The sequence below is a fragment of the Branchiostoma floridae genome, chromosome 5 (assembly GCF_000003815.2).
Source record: "Branchiostoma floridae strain S238N-H82 chromosome 5, Bfl_VNyyK, whole genome shotgun sequence".
NCBI classification, from domain to species: domain Eukaryota; kingdom Metazoa; phylum Chordata; class Leptocardii; order Amphioxiformes; family Branchiostomatidae; genus Branchiostoma; species Branchiostoma floridae.
Window position 1 is genome coordinate 12,824,463 of NC_049983.1, and position 15,183 is coordinate 12,839,645.

General features: G+C 40.9%; 1 protein-coding gene across 2 annotated transcripts; it reads left to right on the forward strand.

Moving 5' to 3' along the window:
- Positions 1 to 148: 148 nt before the first annotated feature.
- On the forward strand, positions 149 to 14,680 carry LOC118415518 (TPR repeat-containing protein DDB_G0287407-like). 2 transcript variants are annotated; one of them, XM_035820186.1, is made up of 18 exons: positions 149 to 381; positions 1,489 to 2,365; positions 3,520 to 3,712; positions 4,596 to 4,810; positions 5,133 to 5,287; positions 5,559 to 5,697; positions 6,359 to 6,646; positions 7,007 to 7,246; positions 7,660 to 7,858; positions 8,477 to 8,642; positions 9,297 to 9,372; positions 10,003 to 10,376; positions 10,609 to 10,800; positions 11,146 to 11,375; positions 11,623 to 11,691; positions 11,872 to 11,993; positions 12,373 to 12,574; positions 12,890 to 14,680. In XM_035820186.1, the coding sequence occupies exons 2-18, from the start codon at positions 1,597 to 1,599 to the stop codon at positions 14,019 to 14,021; spliced, it is 4,761 nt and encodes a 1,586-aa protein (XP_035676079.1). In that variant the 5' UTR covers positions 149 to 381; positions 1,489 to 1,596; the 3' UTR covers positions 14,022 to 14,680. The 2 variants fall into 2 exon arrangements, with proteins under 2 accessions (XP_035676079.1, XP_035676081.1); XM_035820188.1 differs by having other exon boundaries at positions 1,492 to 2,365.
- The last annotated feature ends 503 nt before the right edge of the window (positions 14,681 to 15,183 follow it).

Sequence of the window (15,183 nt, forward strand, 5' to 3'; positions counted from 1 at the left end):
ATGCCCATAAGTAATCTATCAGCTTTTAGTTGATACTTGGTATGAAAATTATATGTACTTTATTCATTAAACGTCTTAGTTGAGATTATCTGGGACATATTGAAGCTAAACTACAAGTCAATATTGGGGAATTTAAAATTGACTCCCACATTACAATGGGAATAGCCTAATTGCAAGGCTCATTGGACATTGCTCGAAGTGGTACTACGTTGCCTGGAGTTTGTGTATGAAGCGTGAAATAAGACGTCTCTAAATAGGGTCGTGGCGGCTGCCTTGGTGCTCGACAGATCTTCCGGACAATAGTGGGCTCACAAGACGTCTGGAAGAAAGGGCTGGTCTTTCGTGCCACAGCTAGTTCGGTACTGGTCGTGTGTAACCCAGGTAACGTTTACAGTAGTCCGTTTCAACAACAAAACTTTCATGATCTTCGTGGACAAACACAGCGTTTGACATTCAAATGTGTGTGTCAAAACATTAGACACGAAGTTAACTGTTTTATTGCCTACAAGTGGACGATCATGGGCCGTACACTAGAGCTAGATTGATGCTTGTTTGTAGCGTTGGGGTGATATCAAATTCTTAAGAAAACAAAACGTGCTGGTTAAATAGAACAGGGAGGGGCAGTTGGGTAATGATTTGTTACTTTCCCTTCATGTTGCAATCATGCGTCTGTACTATATGTATACATAAGTCGATACAGGTGTTAGGTGTTGAATCACTTTCCTTCCTCTACATTATTTTGTTGTGTTCTAATGATCTCTAATGTTTTGAGTCAAACCTCATAGTAGTACCGGTGTAACATCATCAGCGACAATATGCAAATGTTATGAAAGGAAAGAAAATGTCACAATGGAAAGTAATGTTAACTGATTTGTGTGCTTTGTTTCCATCTTAATCTGATTATTAAAGACCGGCCACACAAAAATATAATTAAACCTATACTGAGTGGATTAATGCACTATGCTTCATGAACCATGACACATACAGGGTAAAATTACAAACATTAATGCCACACTTTTCCCACTAACAAGACAGGTATGGGAGTGTGAAAATAAGGGCAGAATGATAGTTTGTTCTTTCATCGTTGGGCATATGTTAAGGTAAAAGGAACAAAAGAGCACATATATCATGCCATTCTACACATGACATTTATTTTTATTAATATGTATGCCCTTTGCCTTTTCAGCATACCTACCCTTGGCAGAATGTCACTTGAGGTTAAATTTTACCCACACTAATTGTAATGCCCAGCATAGTAATGACCCTACAGAATAAGGGCTTAACTGTTAAAGCTGCTAGTTCTTTGTACATTGACAATAGGGCCAGGGATTATAGCTAGCTTTGTAGTCATAGAGACGAGGACAAGTTTTATTATTCTCTAGACCTCTTGTGTGGCAGTAAGAGCTCCATTTCCGTGCACTGAAATGGGGCGATGGCATGGAAAGAAATGTTTATGTGTTTTTACAAACTGTTTATGTATTACTGCAGCAGCAGGCACTTTGGAAGCGAGGTCATCAGAGTTCGTTGGACACCTGGGTATGTGTAAACACTAGTTGAGACCGACAAGCCTGCAGTAACAGCGTAACTAACAACAGCATGCCGCCTCCGCTAGTACGCAGCATCAGCAACGTCAAGCGCCAGTTCTCATACCGGCAGCCAATCAAGCCCTTCGTCAGCTCGACTTTCGTGGATTTTCAAGAGGAACGAGACTACCTGGTGAAGCGTGTGTTTCCCACACTTGACACAATCTGCAGAGAGCGGGGCACCAACTTCACTCCTATCGACCTCAGGTGGGGGATAAACAACAACCAGGCAAACTCAGGACAGGTCATCAAACTGTGTCTAGATTACATAAACAGGTGCACACCATTCTTCATATGTTTACTGGGAGACCGGTATGGCTCGCATCGCCCCGAGACCGCAGACCCACTACCCAAGACGCTGGAAGGTCTACCAGGGGACGCATCTTGGATGGACAAGAACTTTGTGGTTGCAGCACAGGGTGGTCACGGATGGGTGTTACAAGAGGCACACCAAACGTGCAGCATTACAGAGCTGGAAATCATACAAGCGTCATCCCTTAACGATAACGAACACTGCTACTTCTACTTCAGGGACTCTACAAAACTAGATGAAAGACTGGCAGATTTACCCAAAGACAAGCAAGAAGAGAAACTACAGGAATATGCCCCCGAGAGTGAATATGCAGAGATTCGAGTGCGAGATCTGAAGGAGAGATTGATTAACAAGGGCCTTCCTGTGAGGTACTTCAGTACAGTAGAGGAGCTGGGAAGGATGCTGCTGGAGGACTGGACAAGGGTCATTGACAGCCTCTATCCACCTGTTGATGACTTCTTAGATGTTGGTGAGTACCACAAGTGTTTGGCAGATTAATCTTGTTTCTATTACCTTGTTTTGATGAAGTGCATCAAACCTGTGATGTATCCAGCATGTCTTCTCTCTAATGTTTGCCTTAAACATTTTGGAAGTTTTGTAACAAATATAGTAAGTCAGGCAACTTTGACTTAAGGAAACAGCAATATTGGAGACAAATCTTGACTACAGAATTATTATATAGATGTCACAAGAAAAAATTCACCACCCCAGGGGTTAGGCTTGTCACAGTATGTTGTATCTTATTCCTTTCAATCCCAAAAATATGTTTGTTAGGTAGCCAATGGTGTTACCTGTCTTTGGCATTTTAAGCCATTCAAATAACATTGTTGTGACAACAATGTTAATTGTATGGCTTCAATGGCAAATAGAGTACACAGGTGGTGCTTTGTGCATCACACCATTCACTTGTATCCTTGTCTGCACTTTCTCTCTCAGCTCAGGTAATGGTTCATTGGCTCTTTCTAAGGCTGGTAAAGACATGCAGTCATGCAAGGCACTGCCCAAATAACACATTTTGGTCTGTCCTTGCACAATGAGTGATTTGAAAACTGTATTTATATGTTAATGGTGCTGTGCTGAAACAAAATAAGGGATTGTGTTGTAGATTTTAAAACTGTTTCTTTCCAGTTTCAAGAGACAGATTCATACATTGTAGATTTTAAGAAGGAAGGGAAAGTAAGTAACGCATGAGAAAGGTATTTATTTCAAGGCCCAATTTCTTGAAAATGACCAAAATTACCTTAGTATTCAATGTGATTGAAATTGAATTATGTGTGTTTTATCAAATACAGTCGTCCTCAGGGGACCAATAAAATCAAGTCAAATGTGTTCAGGTGGTGACACTATAGATTCTTAAATGTTTATATTAGATTCTACTTGTAACAGGCCAGAAACTTGTATAGGTTTACATGTTACAGTACAGTTGTTGAAGAGTATTCTGCACTTCTTGTCCTAAGTAAAAGTAAAAGACTTTTTGAACATTTTGCATTGTAGGTCATAAAATGGCGTTAAATAACATACTGGCAAAGAGGAGGAAACCTGGCAGGGACAGAATCCAATCAGGACAGATGTCATGAATAGATTTGGGTGTGGATTTGTGAAGTTTTTGCTTTGTGTTTGCAGGTGGGGAATCCTTCAGACAGTGGGCAGCTCATGAGTCCTTTGCCGAGACCCGTCGGCGCATCTTTGTGTCGACACCAGAGGTAGAGCGCCTCAATAACCAGCTGGATGAGCATGCTCTCTCAGGAGCCAGTCAACCATCAGCAGATGACTTCTTAACTCGTACCAGGTGTCCTGACAACTCCTTCAGGTCCAGGTGAGCTTTTGAGTCTTCAACAGGTAGTTTTGTATTGCAAATAAGAAGCTATAAGCTTGAATGTGAAGCTTTCCCATGAGCTTTTCCCCTTTTCTCTTACTACTGTACATTGTACATGTGTACTGTATTCCTGGCTTCCTAACTATGGATATTCATCCTTGCTGATTTTAAGCAAAATATGGTCTATTTGGCTGCCTTTTCATTTCTACTGACTTGTTATTCCTAAAAAAAAAACTTACTACAGAAATCAGTCTGACAGTTCTAAGCTATGTCTTCTTAAATGACATAAACCTTTTTTGTTGCCTCTCTCTTTCTGTCCTTCTGCCCTGTGTCTGAACATGGCATGTCAGTGAAATATCCAGTGGAAACATATTGAGGTACTTGTACTATCTATGAATGCATCTGTTGTCACTGTTCCTGTCCCGAGGCAAACATCTGCTTTTGTTCGTATAATTACATATACACAATGTACATGTAGTAGTCACGAAGTCTTGTCTTTCTTCCACAGTTGTAGAACTCTTCTGCTTTCACTTCTGAATCAGTTGGGAAATTGCTATGGTGTGTGCTAATTAGAGGTAGCACCTGGCATAGTTTTCTTTGTCGAGTCATTCCATATCATATGCACTTGTATGGGGTGAGCTATGAAAGTCTTTTTCAGCTTTCTCCTCCTGGACTATTTTTCCAAAGCTATTTGTTATATTTTGTAGGTAGCCTTTAGATATACAATATGATATTGCTCTGATAAAAACAAACCATTTGCAAGTTTATATTCATCACTTATTTTGTACCATACAAACTTGATTATAGTATGAAATAAATTCTCTGCAACATATGCTAGCTCTGGCTGCTTCCAGCAGTTATTGACCTTTGACCTGTTCTTCAGGCTGCCCTCGGAGCCAGGTTACAAGTCCATCATGATGCTGGTTGGTGAGCGCGGCTGTGGGAAGACTGCCATGGTCGCCAACTGGGTGAAGAATTTTGCCTCCAGCACTGCTGACATAGTTGTGGTGTCTCACTATGTGGGAGCAAGTGCAGAAAGTACTGATGTCGGCAGTTTTCTGCGCCGCTGTACTCAGGAGCTTAGGAATGAATTTGCAGGTATACTTGTATATAATTATACTGTACATTCACTTAAAAAGCTTAATCTTTTAAACCTCTACAGTGTACCATACATTTGTACAATTGAGAGTGTTTGCATTTATAACATTTTAAACTAAAGGAGAGCAAATTCCTTTTTCAACCTCCTTGAGAAGAGAAACATGATCTTTTATCTCTTCTGGTAATCTTCAGTGCCTTGTTTTAACAACAATGTGCAAGCATAGATGAATACCTCCTGTATGCTACAAAGTTTACTCCTTGAAGCTGCATGAAATAGTTCATGGAATTTCAGAAGTCTGACAATTGTTCGTATCAAATGCAGGAGCCCACAGTGATATGGCGTCAACCACGCAGGATCTGTCAGATTTCCACCGTACGTGTGAGGCCTTCCTGGCAGCGCTGACGCTCGGACCGTCTGTACTGGTGCTTGATGGGATAGATGAGTTGAACAGCGCATACGGCATGACCACACAGCAGGTAGGGAGCCCAAGAGAGTAAATCAATGAAGGAATCAACAAATGTTTATTGACAATGGCAAATGGAGAATTAAATGGTCATAAAAGATATGTTGACAGCTCAATAATAGATGATCATTCTTGATTGAATACGCAATTGACTTGGTTAATTATGTAAGCAGAAAATGGGTGAAAGGTTGTAATTTTCTTGTTTATCTTGGGGTGAAATCATGCTGAAATCATAAAAACAACTGCTGACCTGCTTTGTTTTGTTTTGTTTTTGTTTACTGAAGGTGAAGGAGTTTACATGGCTGCCCTACCCCCTCCCACCTCAGTGTCGCATCATCGTCACCACCACACGGTCAGACCTGACGTACAAGGCACTGGTCAACAGGCCGGATGTTACTGATCTAACTGTCCCTCTACTGGCAGGTACTGACAAGACAAAACTGTCATCTTCAATATGATTTTATGACATTATGTATAGCTTTTATCTTCAAGAGAGGCTCTTTTCGACCTATAGTTAAGATAAACTCACTGTATAAGTAGAAGAAAAAGGAAGTTTAACATGATAGCTAAGCAGCAATACACTTAGCTAACTGTCATCATAGGCTCAGTTTCATAAGCTATGATTTTTGGGCTCACTTTTGTCTTAGTTGTTATCCTGAAGATGAGCCCACTTCTTAAGCTGTAATCTGCCGGATAAGCTGTTTTTCTCATTGGAAATCCTCAACATAAACTTTTATAAGTATATAGTTTTATAAGCTATATGTCATCTTTAAGAAGAGCTGCCCTGCTTAACTGTAATCTTTAAGATGAGCTCAGTTTTGCATCCTGTGATTTCTAAGATGAGCTTAAAATCCTAACCTAAGATATTCAAGATGAGCTACTTTCTAATATAGGCTAATATTGCATCAATGACCTTCCCAAAAATATTTTTACATTATAAGCTTCAAACTAAAGCCTTGTAGGTAAGCAGGACTTAGTGTCAGCAAAGTTATTGATGCACATAACTTTCTTCATTCCTGTTTTTGAAAGATTTGCTGACATTGTAATTATCATGACATTGACATTTAAGACTGGATATTTTCAGATTCACCTTCCAAGAGCTCAGTAATAGAGGAACACCTGGCTGAACACTGTAAGTGTCTGGAGTCCACCCAGCTGCAGCGCATCGTGGAGTGTAAGCTGAGCAACCGTCCGCTCTTTCTCTTCGTGCTGGCCAACGAGCTGTGTGTGATTGGTCAGCAGCAGAGGCTGGACGCCCAGCTGGAGGTGTATCTCGAGGCGACGAGTATCCGTGACCTCTGGGTCAGCATCATTCAGCGCTGGGCAAAGGATTATGGGTGGTTGAACAGGAAAGAACAGACAATAGAGAAAGGTCAGACAATGTTCTTTGGTGTATCTTATTGAGTAGTGTTTTTTCTCAGCGTATACCCCAGTCCTCAGCTTAGTAGGTGGGCTTTCAGTTATTAAATAATAGGATGCTGTGGTATGAGGTGCATGTCACCGAGTTGAACGACTGCTACTTGATGGGGCTGAATTGCATTAGTCTGGGGGCTGCCATTTGGCACCAGATGACCTCAATATGACAGTTTCCCAGTTGTAGTCATTGGGCTGTAAGGTTATGAATCACTTCAAATTTTCTAGGTTACCCATTCAAAACTACCTTAATAAACAATCATATGGAACCCTACACAGAAAGTTCCTTAATGTATGATTTTTTTCTCCACCATTGCAGGAAGTAGAGGCTGGGTGGCCGATGCTCTCCGGCTCATCGCGGTCTCCCGTAACGGCCTGCAGGAGTCTGAGATCCTCGGAGCACTGGAACTGATGGGGTACAGGGACGACTACAAGGTGGCGTCGTTCGACTGGGCGCTGTTCCGATCCTGCGCACAGGACGCCCTATTTGAGAGGCCGGGAGGACTACTCAACTTCTTCCACCAGGACATTCGAGAGGCTGTGGAGTGTTCTCTGTTGGGTAAGTCTGTTTATTTAGTGTTAATGACATTATGCATTTTAAGAGTGCATGTGTTTGGATTCATTGAGATTGTGTTTTGATGACATATTTTTAATCTACTGTTGCCCTTGGAACTGCTTGTATATCTGTGTTGACATGTCGCTTTGATTCTAATCCCTGTTACATTCTTAAAGGGTATCACAATAAAGTAAGCTAAAGTAAATGAATTTAGTTTAATTGAATAATGTCCTATAGAAAAGCAGGATGTTTTTTGAAAGACACAGTAATGCAGGATAGCAGCAAAGGTCAATTCTAAGAGCAAGGCTATATAACCTCCTTGCTAATAGTAACTTCTGAAAACATACATGTGTATCTATTACAACTGTATATTCAAAATGCTGCAACAAACATTTTATTTTTTTTTCATTTTACAGGAACTGTTACCAGCACTGCCTCCAAATCTTCCTTCTCTTTCCCTTCCATGCACGAACATGTACGTAATAAGTACCATGCCGTGTTGGCGGAGTTCTTCAGCCGACAGCCTCACTCCGACCGCCGCGTGGACGAGCTGCCGTGGCATCTAGAAATGAGCGGGGAGGTGGGGCGTCTTTGCAAGGTTCTGTCTGAACCAGGGTACGCAGAGGGCAATGCATGTCACCACTGCATGTGTCTAACCTTTTATGCCATTTTGTTAACATGCTCTAGTAATGATGACTTGTTTTAAAACTTTCAATATGTCTAATGATATAAGGAGTTTTCCTAATCAACATTGCAAGATACGTCAGGCTTTTTGTCAGTTTTCTCACAGATTTTTCATATTCTAGATAGATATAATGTTTTCCTCTTCCTGCATCTATCGTTTTGCTTGGTGTCTTACTTTTTACTACTCTCATCTGTTATCCTATATTTAAGGGCAGATTCAATAAATTGCCATTTTTCATGAAAGATTTGTACCCTTCTAAGAGTGACAACTTAAAGTCTAGTGTTTTATTTGGTTGGTTGAAGTTGTTTATGATATTGTAAGAGGCAAATAGAAACAGTCTCCTGGCTCCTGAGATTCAAACCTGCGCCAAACCCAGGCCGCCAGATCACAAACCCAACAAGCTAAACTGTTTTGCCAAAAGGGACAATCACGTTTGGTATGGACATTTCGCGGCATTTGAACCCCACTGTTACAAAATAACAGTAACTATGATTGCTGTAAGAGATATACTTTGAATGCCCATCATTTTGTACAATAACCATGTACAGGATGTTCCTGGCTATGTGGGGAGACAGCAAACAGAGTAGCACCCTGCGACTGGACCTGGTACGGTACTGGAAGTTCCTGACCCAGGCCGGGTACGATCCGGGAGAGGTGTACGGGCGCATGGTCAGGAAAATCACAGGAGACAATGAGTCTACAGCAGATGCTGATGTAAGGGTGCATTTGATATAGATGTATCGAGAAATTAGAGTCTATTTCGTCTAAAGAAATACCCTTCACAACAATATACCAGTACATGTACCCTTTGCACTCTACATTTGAAGCTTTACACATACATGTATACCAGGACTGTCTCCGTCTTTGTTCTTTTGCTTATACGATTCTTGTTTTAGGAGCACATTTTTGTTGATAAATGTTATTTTACGCCTACAAAAAAGCAAAGATGAATTGTTGTCATTCTTAAACAAATTTCCATCCAAGGACAGAGGGATGGTCCTGGAAACAGCACAAACATACAGTCACCCTTTATTTATACTGTGATCATGACAGGGAAACTGCACAGAAGTATTGTTTGGATTCAGAAAGGCTCTCATCTTAATCCCTTTTTTCAGCCTGTGTACACTAGGCAACAAAAAGTAAAAATGACAGTTGGGTGGTATAAACAAAATAATGCATCTCCTGCTTATAGTGAAGGAGTAATGAAGTACCTATTAAAAGCGTATGGAAGCTTGAAGGAATGAATACTGAGTATGCCTGTTTTTGTTGTTGTAGAGCTTAATTGCTAACTTAGTTTATGGATTATGTGGAGGTTTGAAATACTTGAATGTGTACTTAATGTACTGTAATAACTGTCCACACTTCCAGGGCCGCCTGTCCCGTACCGTGAGTGTGGTGATATCGGAGCCTCCTGTGTGGCAGGACCCAAGTGACAGCGATATAGGTAGGTGATACTGTACACCATAGTTTACTTTCAAATAATGATCTATTGGCAGCAGTGCTATTGGAAATTTGAATATTTACAAGGGGTCAGTTTCAGGGAACATTTCAGGAGGTTACTAGGAGAAGGAAACAGTTGCTGTTTTTATTGTACTATAAACAGAAGTAAGACAACCTATAATCTGACTTAATCTCATATTGCAAGAGACACTGTCATCTAGATTACAATGTTGAATTTGCAAGTGACTTCCGCTGATCAGAAAATTGTGTTTGATCTGTACTGTTCTCCTATCTGTACTGTTTCTCCTCACCACATTGTTTTCAAGCATATCGGTTTCTTAGCTTTACATCAAAACCTGAATATATTTGTTTTTCTTGAGAAAAAGTAGAAATATGTGATAGTTCCAAGTATGTCAGGAATATCATAACCAATAGTCAGATTTTCTCTTATCATAGGAGCGTTTCATATATAGTCAGCCATAAAATTTACTAGTAGTTCCACAACTATCAGGCTTGATTTCATTTATTTGGTGGTATAGACTAATCAAGAGAAATACAGCCAGGGCTACCCAACTATACAGAGGCTAGCCTTACAAGTATTAGGGTCATCAACTGCTAATGCATATCTTTACAGACCCCAGATCTCTGAGTCCTACTGGCAAGCTCCACTCCTGTCTCACCACCATTAAGGAGGGTTCAGACCAGGCCTCAGTCAGCAATGCCAGTGAGAGCAGTATGGGTGCAGTTATGAGCATCGCCACAAGCTTTGGCAGCCTGGCTGGAGGTAGAAGTGACGATGACGGCTTTGACCCAACTCCTGAAGAGCGTGCCATGGACATCGAGTCGACGTTCTTGACGGAAAGTCGTGTGGCTCACCTGGATATGGAGGAGGAACGCGAGGATATCAAGGAAATGTCTCAGTACGAAGTCGCCACGTTGGCGTGCCATGCAGGACAGTTCCTGAACGAGATCGGAAAGTTCCAGAATGCAGAGGAGATGCTGCACAAGGTAATACTTTGTTGTAAGGCCTCTGGCCTCTAAATAAGCTTGTGTGAAATTTTATCTTGTATATAAATGTTAGAAATGCGTAAATATCCATTGCCTATGTATGCTGTTCGTCTTACATGTACTAGTATATGTTGACCCTCAAACATCAGCACATTCAGCAGTGCTGCCTCAAGGGTCAGGGTAATGTCTTGTTTCATTTTGGAATAAATAGATATGTTTATCTTTATCACAGGCACATGACCAGCTGAAGAACGAGGACTGTCCCAGCCTGGCGGAGCAGCAGCTGCTGTGTAAGGTGGAGGAGAACATCGGGAACCTGTACCTGTTCCAGCTGAAGACACAGGAGGCAGAGGACTGGTACGGAAAGGCACTGGGGACCATCAACTCCATACAGGAGGAGGACGCTGAACACATGGCTAAAATGGTAAAAGGGATATATATGTGTACAAAGGACAGTACCTCTCGCATTTCCACAATGTATCCTGTCATTTCAATAGCAAGAAAGTGTATCTTATTCCAGGAAAAAAGTATTAATTAATAGAAAAAGTTACTATTACAGATATGTACTATGTAAAAGTAAACTAAGAAATGTGATTTTGTTTCTTTATTGTTTATATTCATACTTTCAATATGTTTCCTGAACAGTTATGCATAATGAAATACAAACATTGTATATCAATTTCACTACATGTAATTAACAAGTCAGGAAACATTGGTGATGCTTACTTACCATTTTCAAAAATTCAAACTTTATCCCTTTTCCTTTAAGATTGAGACCAAAGGCAGGCTGCTGGACCAGCTGGGGAACATGAAGACCTACGCCAGCTGTTTTGCGGAGTCGGACCAGCTTCTGCAGGAGGCCAGAGAGCACATGGAGTCTGCCTGCAGCATCCCTGGTATGGCCTCAGTACAGCATCACATGGGGGTGCTGAAGATGAGGAGACATCAGTACCATCTGGCTGAGGAGTGTCTGAGGGAGGCACTGACTACAAGGGAGAGGTGAAATGAAATACTTCTAACATAACTGTTGTCAGGTTGTTTTAATGTTGTGTTTTGTACTCTGTTAATCCTCAATAACATTGCAAAAAGTGTTAAAGTAGCAGCTTTCATATTCACCATTTTGTCAACTTTTAAATATTTGTTGGCATTTCTTAAAAACAGAGTAGATACGATGTTGATAATGAAAAGAAGAACAATAATTTTTGCATTCTACCTGTAAACTGTTAACTTTCTTGTCCCCTCACAGATGGTATGGTACATTCCATCCCATGGTTGCAGATGTATTGAATGACCTTGCTGGGCTACTGGCAGACAGGTATGACATCGCTCGATATTATACATGTATTTAGCTTTGTAATGTTACAATTATGTAATTATACATGTTCAAACATAAATGCATCCATCAATAGAAGTACTTAACATATTTGAGTGAAAGATATCCAGCCTGAATAGAAAAGTATTTCACAATAATGAGATGTTATCTTCGTGTCATCAGGAACAACAAGAAGGGTTTTAACCGACGTGAGGCGGAGTCCCTGTACCGACGAGCGCTGCGGATCAGGGAACAGTGTCTCGGGTCAAACCATCTGCTGGTGGCCACTACCCTGTTCCACTTAGGTAGGGGAAAATTGGGCAGAATTTAGTGCTTTCTATAGGATTTGCCATTTGTACCATATGTGTTACACATCTAATATCCAGAATTCAATATCCAGCTTTGAAAAAGGCAGGATGTTGAATTTTATTCTTGTAGATGTACTTGATTTATTTGAATAGAAATTATTTGTTATGAATAAGAAAATAACGGTGCCTTTAGCTGGGAAGATGTGGATATATTTTGTTATTAATAATTGCATTTGACTTTGTTTTGAATGAAAACAAATTTAGTCATTCTTTTTGCAAAAACATGATCTCCTGAGACATAAGGATGCCAACAACAACAACACATGGGAAGTGAAAACTAAAAGTGATCATATGAAACATCTTTTTTCTAACACAGGAAAGTTGCTGAAGGTTGATGGTGCCCAGCATGTGAAGAGAGAAGCGGTGAAGTGTCTGCAGCAGTCTCTGGACATCCGTACCAAACTGTTGGGTCCCGAACACCCAATCACACGGGCCGTACGGAACAGTCTCCGCGATGTGGAGTCACAGATCAGCACGGGACTGTACGACTTCAGCACCAAGAAACAACCCGATGCAAGGTTAGTATGTTTTACTTTACGTTATAAGTGTTGATTTTCTTTCCATTAATGTATATTGTATGGTTTGGCTTTCTTATGTGCAAAGTGCATGACAAAAAAGCAAGTTAATGGTACAAACAAATTGTAGATTTTCACTTGTATAGTTACTGCTTGTTCTCAAACTGTCGGCACAAAACTGTAAAACAGCAATAGTCGTCTCAGCACTGCAATTTTTTGTAAAATATATAGAAAAGGTAACAATTTGGAAGGTACAGTCACAGAATTTAGGCTAAAAGTTCTTTTATTCCTGATTGTGTTCATCCATGTTATCTCCAGGTCTCGAGACCGCCCCTACAGCAGCATGAGCTGGCATGAACAGGACATTGTACAGTTTGAACAGAAGCAGCAGGGGAAGAAAAACAGAAGGCAGGAACAATATGGAGGGTCTCGCCGGCCTAGCAGTATCCCCAGCGGGATCTGGAGAGCCCAGTCCGCCATGTCATGCCCCAACGGGAGAGACACCGCTATGAGTAGAACTACGCGGGAGATACCCAGAGTACACTCTGCTGGGAGTGAGTGCATCAGAGCAGATGCCCCCCCACCGCAACATTTCCCCAGAGAAGAGGCTCTGTGGAGAGAATTCCAGGAGAGCCAACCACACGAACCACAGTGGGAAGACAGTGTAGCACAGGAAGACTTTAAAGGTGATCAGAGTCTCTTCAGAGAGGGAAGTGTGTCCGTTCACTACTACAACACTAAGAGTTCAGTTTCGGAGATCCAGAGTAGGATGACTGTCATTTCACGGAACACAAACTTGTCGCGTTTGAGCAGGACCTCTCATGTGTCACACAAATCATCGTGTCAGATCCCCACTGCACACAGTGTTGATGAAAGTAACATAAAATCAGTCCACGGACCGCATAGTACCCTACAGACCTTGTTAGATGAGCCACCAAAGCCGAGGGACAATGTGAAGAAATCTGGAATACAACATAAATCTGCATGGTACCATGTCCCAGGAAGATACCCTACCCACAAGGAGCCTCTGCCAAGAAAGAGGAGTCAGAAGCGAGTAAAGAAGCTAAATCGTGGGACGGACACAACATTGGACCAGCAGCTTCATCCCATTGACGAATCACCATCCAGTGAGGGAGGGAGTTCAGCTGAGTCAGAGAAATGGGGGTCAGATGGAGTAGAAGCGGCTGAGGCAGGGATTCAGGACCTACAGGTTGTAGGGGAAGGAAAGGAGGCATACACTCAAATAGAATCTGTCAACCTTACTGAACAACATAAAGAAACCACATTGGAAGCAGAGAATGAGTCAATATTGACAGGAAACACGACAACTGTGGAAACAGGAAAGAAAGGAACAACAAAAACCTCAAGGAACTTAAGAATTGTGGAACCCGAAAAGGTTACTAAAGAAGCCATCGCTTCTAGACATTATCAGTTCCCTGCTGTACATTGACCATTAGGTCTTAATGACAGAATGTTTATGATGTAAGAAATTTCAATCATTCATGAACCAAAGATGAGATTATGCCAGAAAGAGATTTGTAATATTTGGACAGAAGGTGTTGACATAATGTGGAATTCTAAAGCTGCTTGTTATTTCGCATTTCAATATTGCCCCTGCTTTAGAGGGTAGGAATGGAACATTGTCTAGTATAGGCAGATACTAGTGTTGCAGTATTTCCTGTTTGTTACTTGTCTGTATTGATAGCTATGTATGATGCATTATGATGCATGAGTCCATTTTTATATCTTAGTCATACTGCTGTGCCAATCAAGCTTTTATTATTATGGCTTTTATTACATTTGTGAACAACAAAATTTTTGTTCACTATGTCTAATCTTAAGAGTTTTATAGCTTCATAAGAAACTATAGTTTCACAGCCCCCTACCTTCGACCAAGGATGTTAAATAGCGTCCTTGCTTTGCCAAGTAATTTTGTATCTTTACAATGCTAATGATACATAAAGTCTCTTGTTAGTACAATTTATTTGGATTCATTATCTCCTGTCTCCAAACTGCATATGTTATAAGTATCCTTCTTCAGGAAGCTATAAAGTAACATTTCCTCATAAATGTTAGTAATATGCTAATAATAAAATAATGTCTAATTTACATAGTCTGTGTCTGGTGATTTTCACCTTTATCTAACCTCATTGTTTCACCTGCATGAATATGACATCATTTACGACCATTTATGTGATGCAGTTCTCTCATCAATTGTGCAAATTAGGCCGTTATTTGCATTGTTCATACCGTTGAGGTTCCTCTTGAAGCAAGTTCCACATGTACTGCAAATCAAATCCTAATTTGCATTAGTAACATACCGTAACGTTGGTCCTTTTCAAAGCTACCTATGAGTCAAAAGTCATGAAAATTTATTTATTCCTTGACTCATCCTGTCTGTAGCTGAAATGCACCCTGCAATTCCAAAGGAAGCTGCTAGAGTCCGAGACTGATGTTACCTCATTATGACTACAAGAGCCATCAAACGTGCTACCTGTAGTCTAGAACAATAGATGTTAAAACCAAACATACCATATGATCCGTCCAGGCATTCTAGAGGTATCGTGCAATTAGACACACGCACACGCACATGAACTGACACATGAACGCTG